The 18,161-nt window shown below is 41.7% G+C and overlaps 1 protein-coding gene across 1 annotated transcript; it reads left to right on the forward strand.

Moving 5' to 3' along the window:
* IDS (iduronate 2-sulfatase) lies at positions 1-9,171 on the forward strand. Its single transcript, XM_038123139.1, has 9 exons — positions 1-244; positions 960-1,096; positions 2,502-2,679; positions 3,566-3,654; positions 4,788-4,988; positions 5,585-5,755; positions 6,339-6,465; positions 7,964-8,137; positions 8,484-9,171. The coding sequence occupies exons 1-9, from the start codon at positions 118-120 to the stop codon at positions 8,984-8,986; spliced, it is 1,707 nt and encodes a 568-aa protein (XP_037979067.1). The 5' UTR covers positions 1-117; the 3' UTR covers positions 8,987-9,171.
* The last annotated feature ends 8,990 nt before the right edge of the window (positions 9,172-18,161 follow it).

An 18,161-nucleotide genomic window follows, 5' to 3' on the forward strand; every position in this document is an offset into this window, starting at 1 on the left:
GGACGAGGACGGGGACGGGGAAGGGGAAGCGCCGCTCCCGGCGGGTGCCGGCTCCGGCGATGGCTCAAGACACCGCCCCCGGGCCGCCTCTGCCCGGCACCGCCGCCTCGCTGGGCCATGGCGGCGGCGCGGCTCTGCCTGTGCCTGTTCCTGTGCCTGTTCCTGTGCCTGCTGCGGCTGCCCCGGGATGCCTTCGCGGCCGGCCCGGCGGCGGCGGGGCCCGGAGCTGGGCGCGGGCCCGGGGGTTCGTTCTGGCGGCAGGGGCTGGGCTGGGGAGAGCGGCCGGCGGGAGCCCGGGGCCGAGGGCCCGGTGCGTCCCGGAGGGCCCGGTGCGTCCCGGGGGGCTCGGTGTGTCCTTGGGGCCCAGTGTGTCCCGAGATGGCTCGGTGTGTCCCCAGGGGCTCGGCGTGTCCCTGGGGAGATTGCGGCTTCACCCGCCGGCGGCGAGCGGGTCCTGCGCACGTCGAGCCCCCAGTAGAGTCCCCCGCCTTGAGAGGGCGTTTTAAAAAGACGTGTGTCATCAATTGAAGAAAAATTGTTTTATCTGTTGAGGAGAGAATTATACAGGACTACAGTGTTGTTTACCTGTGGTTTAACACCCTTCCCAAAGCTTGCAGCCCGTAGAATTCGGTAGTAGGTAGACCTAGAAAATACCTCTTTATTTTGCACCACCCTGCTTTAGCCAGTTGGAAGGATTTGTCTACAGCACCTGGAGAAAATACCAGGGGTGCAAGCAATGAAATAGAAGGGAATGAAAACCACTATATTTCTGTCTAGGCCAAATAAGAATTTCTGACTTTGAAGAATTAATCGTGTTGTTTACATTCCCTTACAAAGATATTCTTGCTCATTTTATTAATTTTATTTCTGTTCTCAAATGTATCTAAGGGTTAAGAACTGATAAATCGGCATAAAGTAACCACTCAGGTTAATTTGTTTCTAATTCTGTTTCTTCATAGATGGCATGAATGTCTTGTTTATAATTGTGGATGATCTGCGTCCTGTGTTGGGCTGTTATGGAGATAAGCTTGTGAAATCTCCCAACATTGATCAACTTGCTTCCCAAAGTATGGTGTTCAGCAATGCGTATGCCCAGGTGAGATAAATGACTTAAACATGTTTTCTCTATGCAAAATAATTACTAGTTTTATCACAGTAGGCAGGTTTTATCACAGTGTTAGGCAGGCCACTGGAAAAAGCAAGTATTTATTAACTTGAAGTATTTTCAGTAGAAAATAAATGATTGGGCTGAACTGCAGTGTGCGAACCTATCTTTACTAAGGTGAGAAAAATGAAAACAGGGCATTTAAATTATGGTATTTGTGTAGCCCTTGGAGGAGTAGATTGCCACTCAAGTGTTTTCACTGTTTGCAGCCAAGTGCTGCTTAAAAATGCCATTTTACTAAATTAAAATTCTCTTTTTCTGCTGCTTACAAAAGATTATGTTTTACTTTTTAATCTTTTGAGGGAATCAATTCTACAGACTGCTGTAGAGGAGCAGTTTGTGTGGTAAGCATCACTCTAAAATAGAGGACTGAAAACGTCACTAATTGCTCTTCACTTGAATACTCTGTATAGGATGTCTACATTCCCAGGTTCCTCTCTGCTGAGAAATTAGAACTTTGGGTCTAATTCCAGCCCAAAGCAGTAACTCTTGAGTTTTTTCAGTTTGAAGCAGAATTGGTCAGACCTTTGGACCGTAACCCAGACCTCCTGTCTTTATCCTTTCTTTCTTCTTAAAGCAGTCCAGATCAACTAGACTTTTGGCTTTTATCAGCACAGTCCACCTGCCACTGCTGCTTAATTCTGTGTGATGTGAGCAACCAGATTTCAAAAGCACTTCCTTTATGGAACTTGACTTGCATTTTTAAAAGCTTGCAGTTTGGAATTGATATGCTTAATAAGGACGCTGTTCATTCCAGCCTGAATGATGTGAAACTCATTCCCTGTGATTCCCGAGCTTTCAGATGGTTGTGGCATAGATATTGATGCCTTGAGAGGCTCCCATGGAACAGAGGCTAGACAGTGTTGAAGGCAGAAAGTGTAGGTATTTATTAAAAAGGCCTTCAAAGGATTCACCTTGGGCAGTACAGGAGCCTAGCTGAGGCTACACCTAAGATGGACAATGGGTCACGAGTTTTCACACTTTTATAAGTTTTGTTCCATTTCCATATTGGGGTTAGTTGTCCAATTACAGCTTCAGGTTATGAAGTCCCATCCTCCCAGATTGCTCTCCTCAATTCAATGTTGTTTATACTTTTTGGGCCTGGAGCTGCATCAGTGTCCTTGGTTCTCAGGCTGTAAAAGGATTGTTTTGTCTGACTAGACTGTGAAGAGAACTTGCTAACACCTTATATGAAGTTTAGAGTTATATACTAATGCAGTACAGAATCTGGAAAACATGAAAGCTAAAACTTAAGGCATCACTGTGTCTGAGTTAGTTTGTGCATGTGTTTTGGTTTTTGTTCCAAATGTCTCTCCTTGGCTGCCTTTCTCCCCAGCAAGCCGTGTGTGCTCCCAGCAGAGTGTCATTTCTCACTGGCCGCAGGCCTGACACCACCCGGCTCTATGATTTCTACTCCTACTGGAGAGTTCATGCAGGAAACTATTCCACCATGCCCCAGTATTTCAAGGAAAACGGCTATGTGACCCTGTCTGTGGGGAAAGTTTTTCATCCTGGTATGGTTTCAATTGTCATTTACCATAGAAATGCTTGATGTGTATAGTCTCACAAACTTACATGAGTGTTGATGTGTGATTCTTGTCTATATTAAGAACTTAAATTATAATCATAAGCCAGATTTTACAGTGGTTGTCATTAAGTCTTGAGGCATTAGAGATGAATGTATTAGATGCCTTTTATCTTATGGATGTTTTCACATCTTGTTTGGGAATTGTGGGACTAAATGTCTAACATTCTAAAAATACATCTAGAGGTTAGGTATGTGCTGAAAATGAAATTACTTGGCTTAGTTCTGCCTGTACATGCTTCATGTTTCCTAATAGGCTGTGAGTTTGGATCAGGACATGTAGAATGTATGACTAATGCTTCAAGTTCAGTAGGAAATTGGTTCACTAGTTAAAAAGCAATAACTACTGAGTTGAAAAATCTTGTAATACTGATCCTCTTTTTGACAGTTCCTTATCCTAGAAATAAACTTATATGCATAGTTTCAGTCTGTGTTTCAGTTTATAGTAAAGCTAATCAAGGATGTGCATGAAGACTGTTATTAATCCTGGGTGATTTTTTTGTTTGTTTTGGTTTGGTTTGGTTTTTGGTTTTTTGGGTTTTTTTGTTGGTGCTCCCTGAAGTAAGGTTCTTCAACAGGCTTGACTCTCCCTCACTAGTACAAGCTGTATTTTGGGGAAAAAGATCTGTCCTAAACTTTTTGACTTATATTTCTTGGTTATCTTTTCCTCAGTTGTCAAAGGTTCATTTGAAATGTTTCTTCATTTAACATTTGAACAAAAAAAAAAAACGATTGAAGACAAGTTAAACTTGTGTCTGAGCTCTTCCTGGTTCAGTGAACTATTAGAGCATTTTTAATATCTTTATCCATTCCAGGAGTTTCATCCAATTACAGTGATGATTATCCCTACAGTTGGTCCATTCCACCCTTTCATCCTTCAGCTGAAAAGCATGAGAATGATAAGGTAAGTGTGATTTGTGGCACTCTAACAGAGAAGAGTGTTCAAGATATAACCAAGTTCTTTGTATCAAGGACAGGCTGTGCCCTCTGGGTTTTTAAGCTGCACCCTTGTGCAGGAAAACAAGTAACCACTTCAATGCTTTGTTTCTGTGCTTTCCAAAAGCAGGCCTAGATTGTCAGATGTGTATTTCATCAATCAATGTGCCCATCCTGCAGGTGTTTTAAGGATTTCTAAATTGGTATTTGGAAACTTCAGTTACTGAGATAGAAGCAAGAATGATCCTTATTTGTGTCTAAGTCATGAATTCCTTTATCTGAAAAGTGTGGTTGTCAACCTGCACCTGCAACTGATCTGGCTTTGCTTTAGTTAGTGACAAAACATTGTCACTAGTCTTGGTAAACTTAATGTGATAAAGAGCTCAGGACTGAGTAGGAGCCATAATTAAAATTATTAAAACTTTATAATCTGATCCAGTTTTCTAGAATGTTTGTTACTCTTAAGTGTGACACAAAAGGATCTGGTTTATCTTTATGCAAACATTGCATTAGCATCGTGTGTTGGAGTCTGTATACTGCCCAGCAGGAGCTGCAGTCATGGGGGTACAAACAGCCTTGGCAGTGCTTTGGTCTTGGGTTTACTGCTGGAAAAAGACTGGTTTTAACAACAGCAGCATTTGCGTCCATGACATAGAGAAGTATGTTCACTTAGCAACCCTCCCAAACACCCTGCTGAGGCCACCTTTCCCTGGCCACTGTTTAGTCTAATTTATCTCTATTCACTGATTACACATCAGCCACAGCTAGCATTTGCTCAGAAACTAAATCAGTAGCTTCCAGACAGCTTTCTCTGAACTCCTGGGATCAGAAGGAACTAAATGTATGTATATATAGGAGAACCAAATGCTGCTGCATCTCCATCCAGAGATTGTATTCATCATAGAAGCTGTGGGCTTTTGACCCATGTGACTGCAATTTATCTTCTACCCAGCTTTAGAGAGGATTTCTGCATTTTCATAGGCATGGAAGTTGCATTCTTTTGTTGGTAGAAACAAATTGGTTTTGAAGTTACAGAACAGAAGATTTTGTCTTTGTACTTAGCAGAAGTTACTGAACTAATTTTTTTTTTCTTTTATGAAGACTTGTAGGGGAAAAGATGGAAAACTTCACGCGAACTTGGTGTGCCCAGTGAATGTGACAGAAATGCCTGGGGGGACTCTGCCCGATATTCAGAGCACTGAGGAGGCCGTACACTTACTGAACGTCATGAAAACCACCAGGCAAAAGTTCTTCCTGGCTGTTGGTTACCACAAGCCACATATCCCGCTGAGGTACCCACAGGTGAGGAGACTGGAACCTGCAGGAAAGGGAACTTAAATGTTGCTTTTGTTTTTAAAAGCTGTTCCCACAAATGCTTTATTGCTGTTTCCTGAAAGCAAGTTGGAAACCAGCCGTGATCTGGTGTAATTTCAGGAGTCACTTGTGATGTATTTCAGAACATCTAATGAGAATGAATTGCGACTCCTCAGCCAAAAGCCAGGCTTCTGCCACCATGATGGTGACTGCTATTGCATGGAGATGGGCTTCGGCTTGATGGAGTATGACATAATGAGGCCTTACAGGATCTTTTTCTTTCATTCTCTGTTTGACTTGGTGGCAAAATTACTGATTTCAAAGTGGTGTTGGACCTTTTATTGCAGTCTTGTTTTGAGATACAGGAAGCTGGGATTAGGTATTTACTAACTCAGTATTTTTCAGGAATTGGCTGGTGATGTCTAGTATTGCTGTGTTTTACACTCTGGCAGAAGGGGAATGAAACCTTGTAAACTGTTAACATTAAAGGGTCCTGCAAGGGAAAGTGGTTGCTGTTTAAACACAAAATTCACAGTATATGTTGGAGGTGAGGACAGTCATTATATGTGTTTTGTGTTGTAAAGGAATTTCTCAAGTTGTACCCCTTGGAAAATATCACATTGGCCCCAGATCCCTGGGTGCCTAAGAAGCTGCCTTCTGTGGCATACAACCCCTGGACGGATATCAGACAGAGGGATGATGTGGAAGCATTAAATGTTAGTTTTCCTTATGGAGCACTTCCAGATGATTTCCAGGTAAGCTGTCAATACAGTGCTCTGAAGTCAAACTGCCTTCTCTTGTTCAAATGCAAGGGAGGAATCAGCTGCTCTTGGATGCTCCCAGTTATTCAGCAACTGGCCATTTGCAGTTATGCATTCCCTGCCTGGTAAACTGTCCCCTCCAGCTCTGTAGGCAAACCCTCACTGTCACTGCAGTTCAGGTCGCATGTGAGGGAATGTATGTAGCAGCTACCAATGCTGTGTTTGTGTTCATTATCTGAGTCTGTCTATCTGTTTCAAGCCAGCACACAGTGTATCTTCTTTTGCAAGATCTTCCTTTACTCTCCAGTCCTTATGCCAAAATTAGGTGCACTGGCTAGATGAAGAGATGCAGAATGGATTGGTTTGCAGTGTTTTGCTTGAAAGCACTTCTGGGAGGTGGAATTTTCTAGTTGCCCCTCCCAGTTTACCTTTTCTGGGACATTAATTGGGCTACAGGTAATTAAAATTAAAGCTTTACAAGTAGAATCCTTTAGTTCTTTTACACAGCCACCCCCTGGTTCTGCTGTATGTGTCTGGGGAAAAACTTTTTTTTCTCTCCCATTTTCTTGACTTGCAGCGGCAGATTCGTCAGAGTTACTATGCAGCAGTTTCTTACCTGGATGTGCAAATTGGCCTGCTTCTGAGTGCTTTGGATGATGCCGGACTCTCAAATAACACAATAGTAGTTTTTACTGCTGATCATGGTAAGCATTTAAATCTTTTCCGAGCTTACTGTTAAGAACTTCATTGTGCAACTCAGTGCTGGCTTATTAATCCAGTGTGTGTTTCTGTAGTGTCAAGCAGAGCTGTCACACCCTGTACCTCTGGCTTGTCTGAGCCAGATTGAGGGGACTGGCACTGGCTTCTGTGGCTGCACAGTTCTGTCCCCACAGGCACTTTTAATCAAGTTGGGGATTTGCTGGTGAGGGATGAGGCTGCCTGCCAGGACACGGGGCTGAGCTTGCTGTATTCCCACCCCCTACCCCAGGAGTGACTCTTGCTGGGAACTGTGCTCTAAGAGTACAGCCACCACTCCTCCCCCCTTACCATTTGTAGAAAGCCATCTGCTACAGTGGGTGACAGGCTTTCTCATTAACTGCTCAAGTGTGTTTTCTTTCACTTGTCATTGCTGCTTGCAGAGCATCTAAACTCATAGGGATATTGTTCCCTTTCATAACTGAGGTCCTGCACACTCTTGATCATGGTGGTAAAAAACTTAATTTGAGCTGTGGGACCAATGCCTCAAGCATTTAATGCTTGTTTCAATACTCTAATATTTGTTAAAATAAACCTGTCATGATCCATTTGATTGTGGGATGGCTTAGCTGATTTAAACCAGTTAGGATGTGAATTAACTACATCAATTTAAAGTCACATATATAATTAAATTGGGTTGACTTCTGTGAGCATGTGTGTATAAAAAGCACTTACAAGTTGCAGAGCAATGGGATTAGTACTTTTGGTACTAAAGTGACTCTAGATGTTCCTTCTGACTTGTTTGTAAACTGAATTTTTCTTCTCCTTGCTTTGGATAACTGTAAACAGTTGGTGTTTCTAGTACCATGGCTGGCAAAGTGATCAAGAAAAAACATGTGTTAACATAGCTGTCACAGAGTTCCTTTGTCTTCCCCCAAAGTGAAGTTGGCAGTGTAGCTGCCTGGAAGGAAGTCGTGTTGGCATCTCTTTCAAGAGGAAGAGGAGAGCTGAAAAGTTTTGTCTCTATTGCTTCCTCAGGGCTAGCATCCTGATATGGCAGTCTGGCATAGAGAGCAGCCTTGGCTCCAAGGGATGTTCAGCTACAGTGTTAACAGGAGCATTGGAGAGCTGGCAGCTGCCCAAAACTTAAATGAATGCTTTGTGGAATTGATCTGAAGACTCTTGCAGGCACTGTGACACACCCCAGTTCCTCTTTTCTGCTGTTTTAATGCTAATTTCCTAATTCTAATCTTGAGAGTCTAGAAATAAGGAAAGGTGTGATTATTTCCTTTATGAAAGAGTATCAAGTTGTAAGATTTAGGTGGCTGTTGAAATAGTTTTTATATAAGAGAAAAGCCTTGTTACATCTAAATACAGTTTACCTTTTAATATAACCTTTATAATAGACTAGTGGCCTCACCAGTCAAAGTCAATTTACAATGAAGAAGGAATCACTCCTAGATTACAAAGCAGTATCTGCTCTGAATTGTGTTCTTTGTCACCTAGGGTGGTCCCTGGGAGAACATGGTGAGTGGGCAAAATACAGCAATTTTGATGTTGCTACCCGAGTGCCGCTGATGTTTTATGTCCCGGGAATGACAACTTCCCCTGTCAGTCAAGGAGCAAGAGTATTCCCCTACCTCGACCCTTTTAGCCATATTGGAGGCTCAGTACCTCGAGGTAAATTTCCAGTGCTTATTTTTTGTTTGCAGTGGGTAGATAGGGGTGGTTATGTGTCTCCAGGCACCTTGAGAATTTACTTTGTCTTTCTGAAGAGCACTTTTTCAAACTAATGGATATGATTATCTCTAAGGCTAATGGAGAAAAATAAATGCAGAAGTTTTCTTGTTTAAAGTACATCATAAGTGCATGGACTGGCATCTTCAGAGCTAACTGCCACTCCTTAATTGCCTTGATTTTGGTACCCCCAAAAATCCTTTGAATAAAATACCAGCTGAATTATTAGAAAAAGTTGTGGTCCAACCACCCTGTTCCATAACTTATATTTTTATATTATTTCTTCTAGGGCAAAGTAAAAAAGTGGTGGAGCTGGTGTCTCTGTTTCCAACACTTGCAGAGCTTGCTGGCCTGCAGGTCCCTCCTGCGTGCCCAGAGATGTCGTTTGGTGTTGTGCTGTGCACTGAGGGGAGAAGCATTGCCCACTATTTTAATATCTCTGAAGGAAAGGTGGAGCAAGGCAAGGAAGGGTGTGATGACATTGACAGGTGTTTTAATGGAGAACCTGTTGCTTTCAGCCAATATCCCCGGCCTGCGGACACTCCCCAGTGGAACTCTGACAAACCAAGGCTGAAAGACATCAGGATCATGGGCTATTCCATGCGTACCATTGACTACAGGTACACTGTGTGGGTTCACTTTGATCCCAGCAACTTCAGTGCTAACTTTGAGGATGTCCATGCAGGAGAGTTGTACATGATGGAGAATGACCCAAACCAGGATTATAACATCTATAACAATACTTCACATGGTTGGTTTTTCAAAAAAATTATTGACTTTCTAAAGCACTAGGGTTCAGAAACTTCTTTGTGCCCATTCTTGCAACTGAATTTATGCTTCCTTCTTTTGTATAGAACCTTTCTGTTGTACAGAAAACATTTGGATTGAATAAAAATCCTACTTGTATCAAAACAAGCTATTGCCTTTGTCTTGTTACAGCTCTTATTGCACTGAAGGAGTCAGAGGGGACTTTTGTAGCTGTGTTTTCAAACAGAAGCTTGTAACACTTCTGAAAAGGCCACACAGAGCATCAGGCCTGTGAAACATCTCAGTGGTCTTCTGTAGCTAGTGAAGAATTAAATTTCATTATCTGTGCTGAAGCTGTTGGTGTGAAAGATGGAAAACCAGAAACTTACATGTTTGAGTGGCCATATGGAAAATGTATGCCATGACACAGGGCCTGTCCCCTTTACCCAGGAGACTTGGGGCTGGAGTGGTCAAGCAGACAGTTGGTAATGGCAAGTTTGCACTCATCAGCCTTACCTCTTACTATTGCCCAAGGAGAACCTTTATGGGTTCTATCCAAAATTTAATTATTTTAAATAAAAGCTTTAATTTGGAATTCATACTTCTTATGGTACAGCAGGAGAAGCTGAATTTTTAATTAGTTAATGTGTGGGAAATTAATGTTTTCGTCACTGAAACGCTAAATAAGACTGGGGGGTTAAGGTGACACCAATATGCTCTTTTATGGATTTTCCTGAGGACTGGTCGAATGAGTCTCCACAAGTGAGAGGAGATGGAAGCCTTTAGCTTTTGGAGCTGGCTGGCTGTGGAACTGCTCAGTGCACTTGAGGGTTGTCACATCCAGTGGCAGACCTGGATGTTTGCCTTCCTAGGTGCTAATGGGCTTGGCATTCTCTGTTTTGGACTAGGAGAGCTAAAAGCCTCCCATTTAAATTTTTAGTGTGGCATTTAGCAACACAGGATGTGGAGCATTAGTTGTCCTAAGCTATGCTGTAGATAATGTCCAGATGGCCAAATGCATTAAGGTAAATATGTTTGGGAGCTTGTATCTGAGAAAAATGGTTTTACTGAGTATTTTATGTAAGTGCTGTCTGTACTTTGTGCTCACAGCCACAAGGTACACGGTGCTTTAGTGTGAGGGCAGTAATTTGTGTTGTTTTCTATCAGCCTGCTGGATTTCTGCAGTTCTGTCTTGGTAATCCAGAGTCTTAGAATTTGTACCTTAAAAAATAAGAGCTTGTTCAGATGGTGTTAACTCCTGCTACCTTCCTTAATGAACTGCTCCAATTCCTACAAAAAGCCAGCCATTACTTGTCTTCCTCAGATAAATTGACTTTAATATCCTGGAGAAGCCATAGATATAACTTTATTTCATTAAAATCCATGTGACAGTCTTATTCCTAATTAATGTAGGGATACCCATCATGCATCTGATTCTCTGTTAGAAGACAGTGGTTATTTAGTGCCTTAAACTCAATTACAAGAATGTATTTCTTATGAATTTGTCATTTGTTTTACTCAGCCTAAGATCCTGTGTGTTCTGCAGCATTATTATTCCAGGTAAAAATGTATTTTTCCCTCATTTATGCAAATATACTTAGATCCTCAGCTGGTGTGAAGTACTTGTTTGTAGCAGATTCAATGTAGCTGTACCAATTTCACACTGCTGAAGGTGTGTTTTACTGAGAGCAGTGCCAGGCATAGATTTGGAGTCTGCAGCTAGAGCTAATTATATCTCTGACACACTTTCCTTCAAAGGAAAATCAAATATTGGGGAAGTTATTTTGGGGAATGTATTGAAGCGTTAAGGATTAATCTAAATCTCTGGTATGCTGGGTCAGTAATACAATGTGCATTTAAAATTGTTCTGGCAAATGGGTATTATCTGAGACTTGGCTACGTGAGCTTTGTGTTTTGTTCTTCTACTAATACATCTGCAAAAAAACCCCCCAGTTTTTGGGGGATGTAAAATTATAGTATGTAGATAAATTATTTAGGATTTTATTTGCATGGAAACATTTCGTGCATGCCCTGCCCTAAGCCTTCCATCACTACAGGCAATTTAATTTTTCAAGTGGAGATAAAAGTCCTGGTGCTAGGTGATGAGTATTTTTTTCCTCAAGTCATTCTCTTTATATTGAAAGGGAAAAGCTGCCCTTGACCTTTCTTAATCAAAATCCAGTAATCTTTTGGGGAGACATGAAACAGAATTGTCTCTGACAGCCAGTGAATCAAGATGTATCTGCAAGCTCAGGGCAAGGACGTTCCTGAGGAATTGCAGAAGTCCCTGAGCAGGGTTCTATAGTGCACCTGGAGAGCTGGGCCCTTCTGCCTGCTGCTGAGGTGGGGCAGAGTGCTTCTGGGGATGAAAGAGACACAGCAGTTAAAAATCCTCTGCCCTTGCAAGTGCCATGTTAGTTTTGTTGTGGAACTGGGTGAGCAAGGTGCAAATGCAGCAGTGACAAACAGAGAAGGCCCATTTTTTCAAGCGAAAAAAAACACTGCTTCTGCTGGAGAACTGGAGCTGTGGGTCTTCCTGGGCTGAGCAACCTCCAATGAAGAACAAAAGAGCTTAACAGGAACAATAAAAGTAAAGTGCTCTTGTGAGCAGCGCTGTCTCTAGAGGGAAGAGGTTGCAAGCCAAGCATCAGGAAATAAATGAGATGCCAGCATTGACCCTATTCTCAGGATGGCACCAGAACAGCTGGAAGAACAGCAGGATGCTGCCTCAGCAGGAATTGTTACCTGTGGTAAAAGTATGGAGAGCCTCCACTGGGGACTGCAGAGTAGCCTCTGTAAGCACTTGGCACAAAGCAGAGTCAATAAACAGAGCTCTGTTAATAAGCTAATGTACAGCAGAGATTAAGTAATGGAATTAACATTTTGGTCCCTAAACAGCTGTACATCAGTCAGTCATAACTCATGATGTTTTTTCAAGGGTATAGATGCACAGAAGCCTAAAATCAAACTTTTTGAAGGAAAGTGAAATATTCACTATGTACAAAGCAGAAGCATGGGAATCTTAAAAAAAATGGGGGCGGCTGTGTTTGGGTATTCTTTGTAGCACTACGGGAATGTTTATGGCATGCTGTTTGCAAAGCAAAGATTTGGGTCTCATTTCAGGCATGCTGTGCACACTGGAGTAGATGGAAATGCTGTAGCTCCACACTGTGCTGTGCAACAGATTGGAATCCCCCCTTTGGCCTGTGCTTGCTGGGGGAAATGGGGTAACATTTTGGATTAATGTGAGAGTTGGAAGTGTTTGTGTGCTGAGGCAGGCAAAGGCAGCTGAGAGTCCCAGCTATTGGTCCGATGTTACCTAATTAATCACATTGCATGTTAATTATGTATTAGTGACTTGCTAATGTGCTGCTGTGTTGTCTTGGTCAAGTGGAGTCCCCTGCTGGAACGAGTGTTGCACAGCATGAAGGATGGGATGTGGATGTGATGGTTCAGTATCAGGGATGTTTCTTAATTCCCGGTGCTAATGTGTAATTTCTCTGATAGGCAGCAATCTCACGAGTGGCAAAAGGACCATAATGTCATGGTTGGCACCCAGACTGGCATGGCACTGTGCACAGCTTACGTTTCATATACTTGGGAAGTACCTGGAGGTTGCAGCTGAGTTCCTTTGTTGAATGTATAATTCTTTTTTTTTTTTCCCTCCAGTGGTTACTTAGCATTCAAATGTGAAACGCTACATAAAGACTGAAATTGCCCTCCTGGTAACTAGGTTTTCCAGCACTTTACAGTTTTCTAGGCTATAGAACTTCTTGCTTTTCACATCAGAAACTCCCAACCAAGTCAAAACTTTTTATGTCTCTGTGTTTGACTTCCTAGCTAATGAAAATTATTTTCAGATCTGCATGGGTGGATCTTGACTCCCATATTCTTCTCTGCCTAAATGTACAGGTCTCCTTTTAAAATCTGTGGGAGCTCTGCTTATGAAAGAAGATAGACTACCAATGTCAAGATCTACCATATAAAGCAGCAAAAAGAGCTTTTTGCCCTCTATCTGTAAAACTTGTCTCAGTGCTGAGTAGCAGAAGAACATTTCTATCCAGCAGTGTGTGAAGGCACCAACTATAATGGAGCTTTGACTAAGCAAGAGGAAATGGCAAAGTCTGAGATGTTTCTGTAGGTGCAGTTGGACAGAGAGCGGGATAACAGAGAAGTAGGAGAGAAAGGAACAGTAAGATGCAATGAACAGTGAAATCAGATGTAACTCAGGACCTGGAGGATTAGGATCCAGCAAGAAAATAGAACAGAAATCTAAAGAGTACAAGATTGGGAGTGTAAATATTTTTAACTCAGGTTTTAGTTTCTGCAGACATTTAAGGGAACTCAGATCTTCCTCTTTCTGCTCTAATTTTGTCCTGTGTTTTAAGTTAAAAGTCTACAAGCTTTGTAAATGTTGTGTTTGCACAAGTTCTTTGAATTTGTCTCTGAAGCACTTTCTAAAATCTGCTTTAGGATCTTGTGACTTGTGTCCCAAGTACATTCACTCTGGCATTATCCATGCGTTCAAAACACTTGCCCTTTTCTTTTGGTCCCAGTGCCACAGTAGAATCGAAGTCTGTAATTTCTAGTATGTGTACATATTTCTACACTTGTGCTGGAGATTCCCTGTGTGCTGTGTGACTGAGGAGCAGTTACCTGTAGGTTACAAACCCATCGTGGTTTGTGCTCCATGGACACTCTGCACTGCATGCCCGGCAGGCCTTGGGGTTGGATTCTGCTGAGGCTGCTGGGGAAGGTGGGGACAAATGGCATCAGGGTGGTCATGCTGCAGTGCAGTGTTGGGCTGCAAGTGTGGCTGCACGTCTCATGAACAAAGTCCTGCTTGTGCACCTTCTGTAGACATTGTAAGATCTGCCTGAATATTATCTGACTGCAGCGTCTGGTTTTTCTTTTTTTTTTTGTCAGGGAAGTGTTGATTTGATTAAATCAAACTGTCTTATGTAGAGATATTGCTTTGGTGTCAGCTATATTGAAAAGTTTTGCTTTGATAAGATCAAGGACCTTTGCTTCAAATTTATTTCAATTTTTATTATATTACATAATTTTGACATAATTTAAAAGGGTATTATAACAAATGAGAATGTAATTACTTTGTAAGAATAATAAAGTCAAAACAAAAAAGTTTGATCTCTCAAGGAGAGTGTTCATCTGCATCAAAATGAAGCCACTCTGTTCACAAGTGTCAATTCAAGTTTCTGAACCAGATATCTTTGTAATTTTTGTCTTGTGGGAAAACTTTGAAGTTTTAGCAGCAAGAAAGTGACAGAAAATCCCAATTAATGTATTTCCTTATGGTATTAAAATGCCAATTCTAATCTGGCTTCACAAATATTTACTTACATAAGCAGAGTGTTGAAGGCTGGAATTGGGTTTAGGCCATTTCTGTTTGCAGTGCTCTAGGTGGAGTGGGCCAGGAGCTGGACTGGATGTTCCTTGTGGTCCCTTCCAGCTCCAGGATTGTATATTTCTCATTCTGCTCTGAGGAATGAAGCAGCAGCTTTTTGTTCCAATTCCCATCTCACTGCCACCAAGCTCTGCTGCTGTGCCTCACAGCTCACCCCCTGCTGCTGTCAGACACTTCTCCTGCTTCTAGGAAAGCCAGGCTACACAGCCTCTGCACAGCCAAAAAATGCTTCCCCTGGCAAGAGATCTGTGGCGACTTTTAAGCAGGGCTTTTTTTTTTTTCCCCCCCCAACAAACTGCCTAATAAGAGGGCAAATATTAATCACATGTCTGGAAAAAGTTTGTTTTGATCTCTGTGTCTGCTATTCCAGCTTTAAAGAACAGAGCCTTTTCTGAAACATTTTCCTGGTAATAGAATTAGGACATAATTCCTAGAAGACAAATCTTGGCAGGTATGAAGTGTATAATACCTGTCCTTGACTGAACTTACAGCCTAGCCTAATACTTCCCACATTTTCCTGGTTTCAAAGTGAGTTTGATCTTGTGCTGAAGGAAATGATTCTCTTTACTTGAGCTCTCTTGAATATTTCACAGTAAGAAGGATGTGATCCATTACTTCAGGAGCCCTCATTATGTGCAGCTGTGGGATACTCATCTTTTTTCTTTATCTGCTCAGCTGGAAAACTTGGATACCTTTTTTTACTAAACAAAATCAAGATCAGGGATGTTAAAAATAGATTGACTTATTTAACTTGATGGAATAATAATTTTTTTTTGTCACCAGCTTTATCTTTGCTGAAATAAGATTAGCAGAGGTTAAAGATATTTATTTTGGAGGTATAGCATTCTGGTCAGGGAAGCTGTGATGGGTTTTTCTTTAAAAGGATCTTCATATTTTATAAATTTACCAATTTTCATTTCTTTTGAGGGTGGTTTGTTTCTGTAACCGCTACTCTTGTCTGCAATTGCTCTTTTCCAAGAAAATACTTAGTGGAAACATCCAAATATTTTCTTTATTTGTTCCATTTTGCTTAGTTCAAGCAACAATGTTCTTTCTGATATAAAGCCACGCAAATGAGATGTGAATTTTTCCCTGCCTTAATAAGGGATGGTTTGTCTAAGGATTCTTCTGAGATTCACTTTGTGAAAGAAATAAGCACTAATCTTCATTTACCTTTATCAGATACAGTGAGGGCCTGACCTGGTAAAGCGTTAAGCCATGCACTTCAGTACTTTCCTAGTCAATAAAACAGTGACGTGTGTTGGCTGAGTTTGTGTTTAAAATGCTCTGATGAGCTTGGGCAGTCTGTGGCCCAGGGCTAGTGCCACCAAAGAACCAGGGGGTGAAGAGACCTGCCTGAGCGGGGGACTGAGTGTCAATCAGCAGGGTTTCATTCCTGCTGGATAAACTGTCGCGGTGCTCTGTGTTTTAAGGTCAGTTGTTCACTTTTGTGGAATGTGTTGGGTAAATGTGGCAAGGTTTTGGGAGCACAGGATGGAATTTCTGTGCTAGTTAGGCTTCATAAGGCTCCCACATCTCACTTGCACCTCTCCCTTCAAACTTTCTCATAGTTTTTAGTTTTAAAGAAGAGCTGGGTTTGGATTTCTCAAAATTTCCTGTATCCTTGATTACAGATCAGTGGTAGGTCACTGTTCCTGAGAGGTTTAAATGAGTCACAAGACAAAGCTAAAAACTAGGAAATGCAAACACAGTGTTCTACAGCAAATCTCGCCCACAAACCTGGTGTAAACCTTCCCTCTGCCTGCAGAGAGTGCCCGGCCCCGCTGAGCATCGCCTCTTCCCGATGCCACAGCTGGCAGGGGCAGGATTCCTCTGGCTGTGCCCGGCTTTGTTCGGGTTTGAAGTTGTTCTTCCGTGCCATCCGCAGTGTGGGAGCGGCTCTGCTCTGTAATTCCAGAGCTTCTCGACTAGAGGTCAGTAACACATCAAAGAACAGGAGCCTGAAAAGCAGAAACTCTGGGAATGAGCTGCCACTAAACGTTTCATTTTGCATTTGAAATAAAGGCTTGTGATTTGGTTAATCAGCAGCAGCTATAAGTCATACAGCTATGGGATAAGAGTAGTGGAGTGCTTCTATTCTCTATTTTTTAAATTCTTTATTTGGTATTAGATGGATGTTATAAGTAGGGCTTCCAAATTTTAAATAATCAGAAAAATTATCTCCCTTTTAATATAGCTTGGTCTTATGTAGTAAGTTGGACATTTTGGCTTGATTTGTAGTTTAGAAAAGAATTCTGATTTTCAGAAATTTTTATTGCTAATTCTTTATATAGTCACTTTAGCTGCATTGGCATTTTCTCCTGACAGGGCTAGCTAATCAGCTTGGAAGAGAAAAACCAGTGTCTGATGCAGAGGTGGTCAAAAGTAGATTATAGATAGGCTTGTTGTGTCTTTACAGGTTCAAATGTAGAATAGATCAGTCACTATTTAATAAAGGACAGGTTTGGGAATGCATAAAGGTAAAAGATTTGTTTGTTTCAATTTACTTTAAAAATAACCTTTTATTGTTCTGTAATCATTCAGTTCTGGTTTTTTCCCCTGCTGCACTGTTTGTACTCAGTGGTAGAGGATTTGGTCATCTGGACAATTAAAAGCAATTTATGGAGTATCTCTTTCTCATCCAGACAAATTTCTTAAAAGGATGCCTTGAGCTGTGCTGCCATTTTAATAGCAAGCTGGTCAAATACATACTCTGAATTATTTCTTTGTAAAAGCAGCACAAAGGATTCTGTTTGTATTCTTTGAGTGCGTCCTATCCTGAAAATACTCATTTCCTTTATCATGACTAGTGCCATTTCTGAGTGGTTTTGCTGAGGCATTTAGTTCAGCTGTGTTCATGACTGTGATTAGTGCATTTGTCTCCAGCTAAAATGCTGATTCCTGTTTGAATACTGCACCCCTAGGAGATGTGCTCTAACTCTTTATGAAGGAGACATCTCTGTTTCCAGCGGTTTTGTGTCAGTTGTTTTTTTTCCCTGCAGACAGAAACATAGACCAAGGCATTTTGATAGTCTTGTTAATCAAGTTCCTGCCCTCACACCACTTTTACACTTGCATGATGCATTATGATTTATGCTACAGTTGGTAAGAGTGGAACCAAACATAGTATTTCAAAAAAGTACTATCGGTACAGATAAACTCATTGGGAACCTGTTGAATAGTGAGAATATAAAGTCATGATTGCATTAAAAAACTCCCAGTGTATCTTGAACTGAACATTTAAGGAAATAAAACCAGGTGAGTGGGGCTCCTGTTATGAACTGAAAACACTCTTGGGTGCTTGGGTACCCACTCTTGGGTGGGTACCTCTTGGGTTGGAGCAGCAAAATAAATTAGTCTAAAAAGTGGCTGGTTTTAAGAAATGATTATGCCTTGGAAATGTTATGTGCAGGACATGAAGATAGGTTTGAAGGATGGTATTTAGCTTTCTAAGGATGTTATTAATAGTAGTTACATTTAGAATCAGGCTGTAAAGATGTGTCCTTTCCTTCATTTCTCTTCTCAGGCAGTCTTTGGGCTGCACAGTACCTTCACTGCTGTGGCCAGCTTGCACTTCCATGATCTCTGTGTCCTGGTCAGTAGCCCTGACCCACTTGGTGCAATACCAGCACCTCCCTGTTTAGCACCAGCAAAGCAAAAAGAGCTTCACGGCCAGCAGTCACTGACTGGGGGCTGAATGGTTTAAGTGCTTGTAAAAGCCCAGGACAGCCATCTCTTCAGGTCTGGCATCTCTTTTCTTGAGCTTGCTCATTGGCAGAGTGCTCCCTCCAGCCT

This window comes from Motacilla alba, chromosome 4A (assembly GCF_015832195.1).
Source record: "Motacilla alba alba isolate MOTALB_02 chromosome 4A, Motacilla_alba_V1.0_pri, whole genome shotgun sequence".
Classification (NCBI taxonomy): domain Eukaryota; kingdom Metazoa; phylum Chordata; class Aves; order Passeriformes; family Motacillidae; genus Motacilla; species Motacilla alba.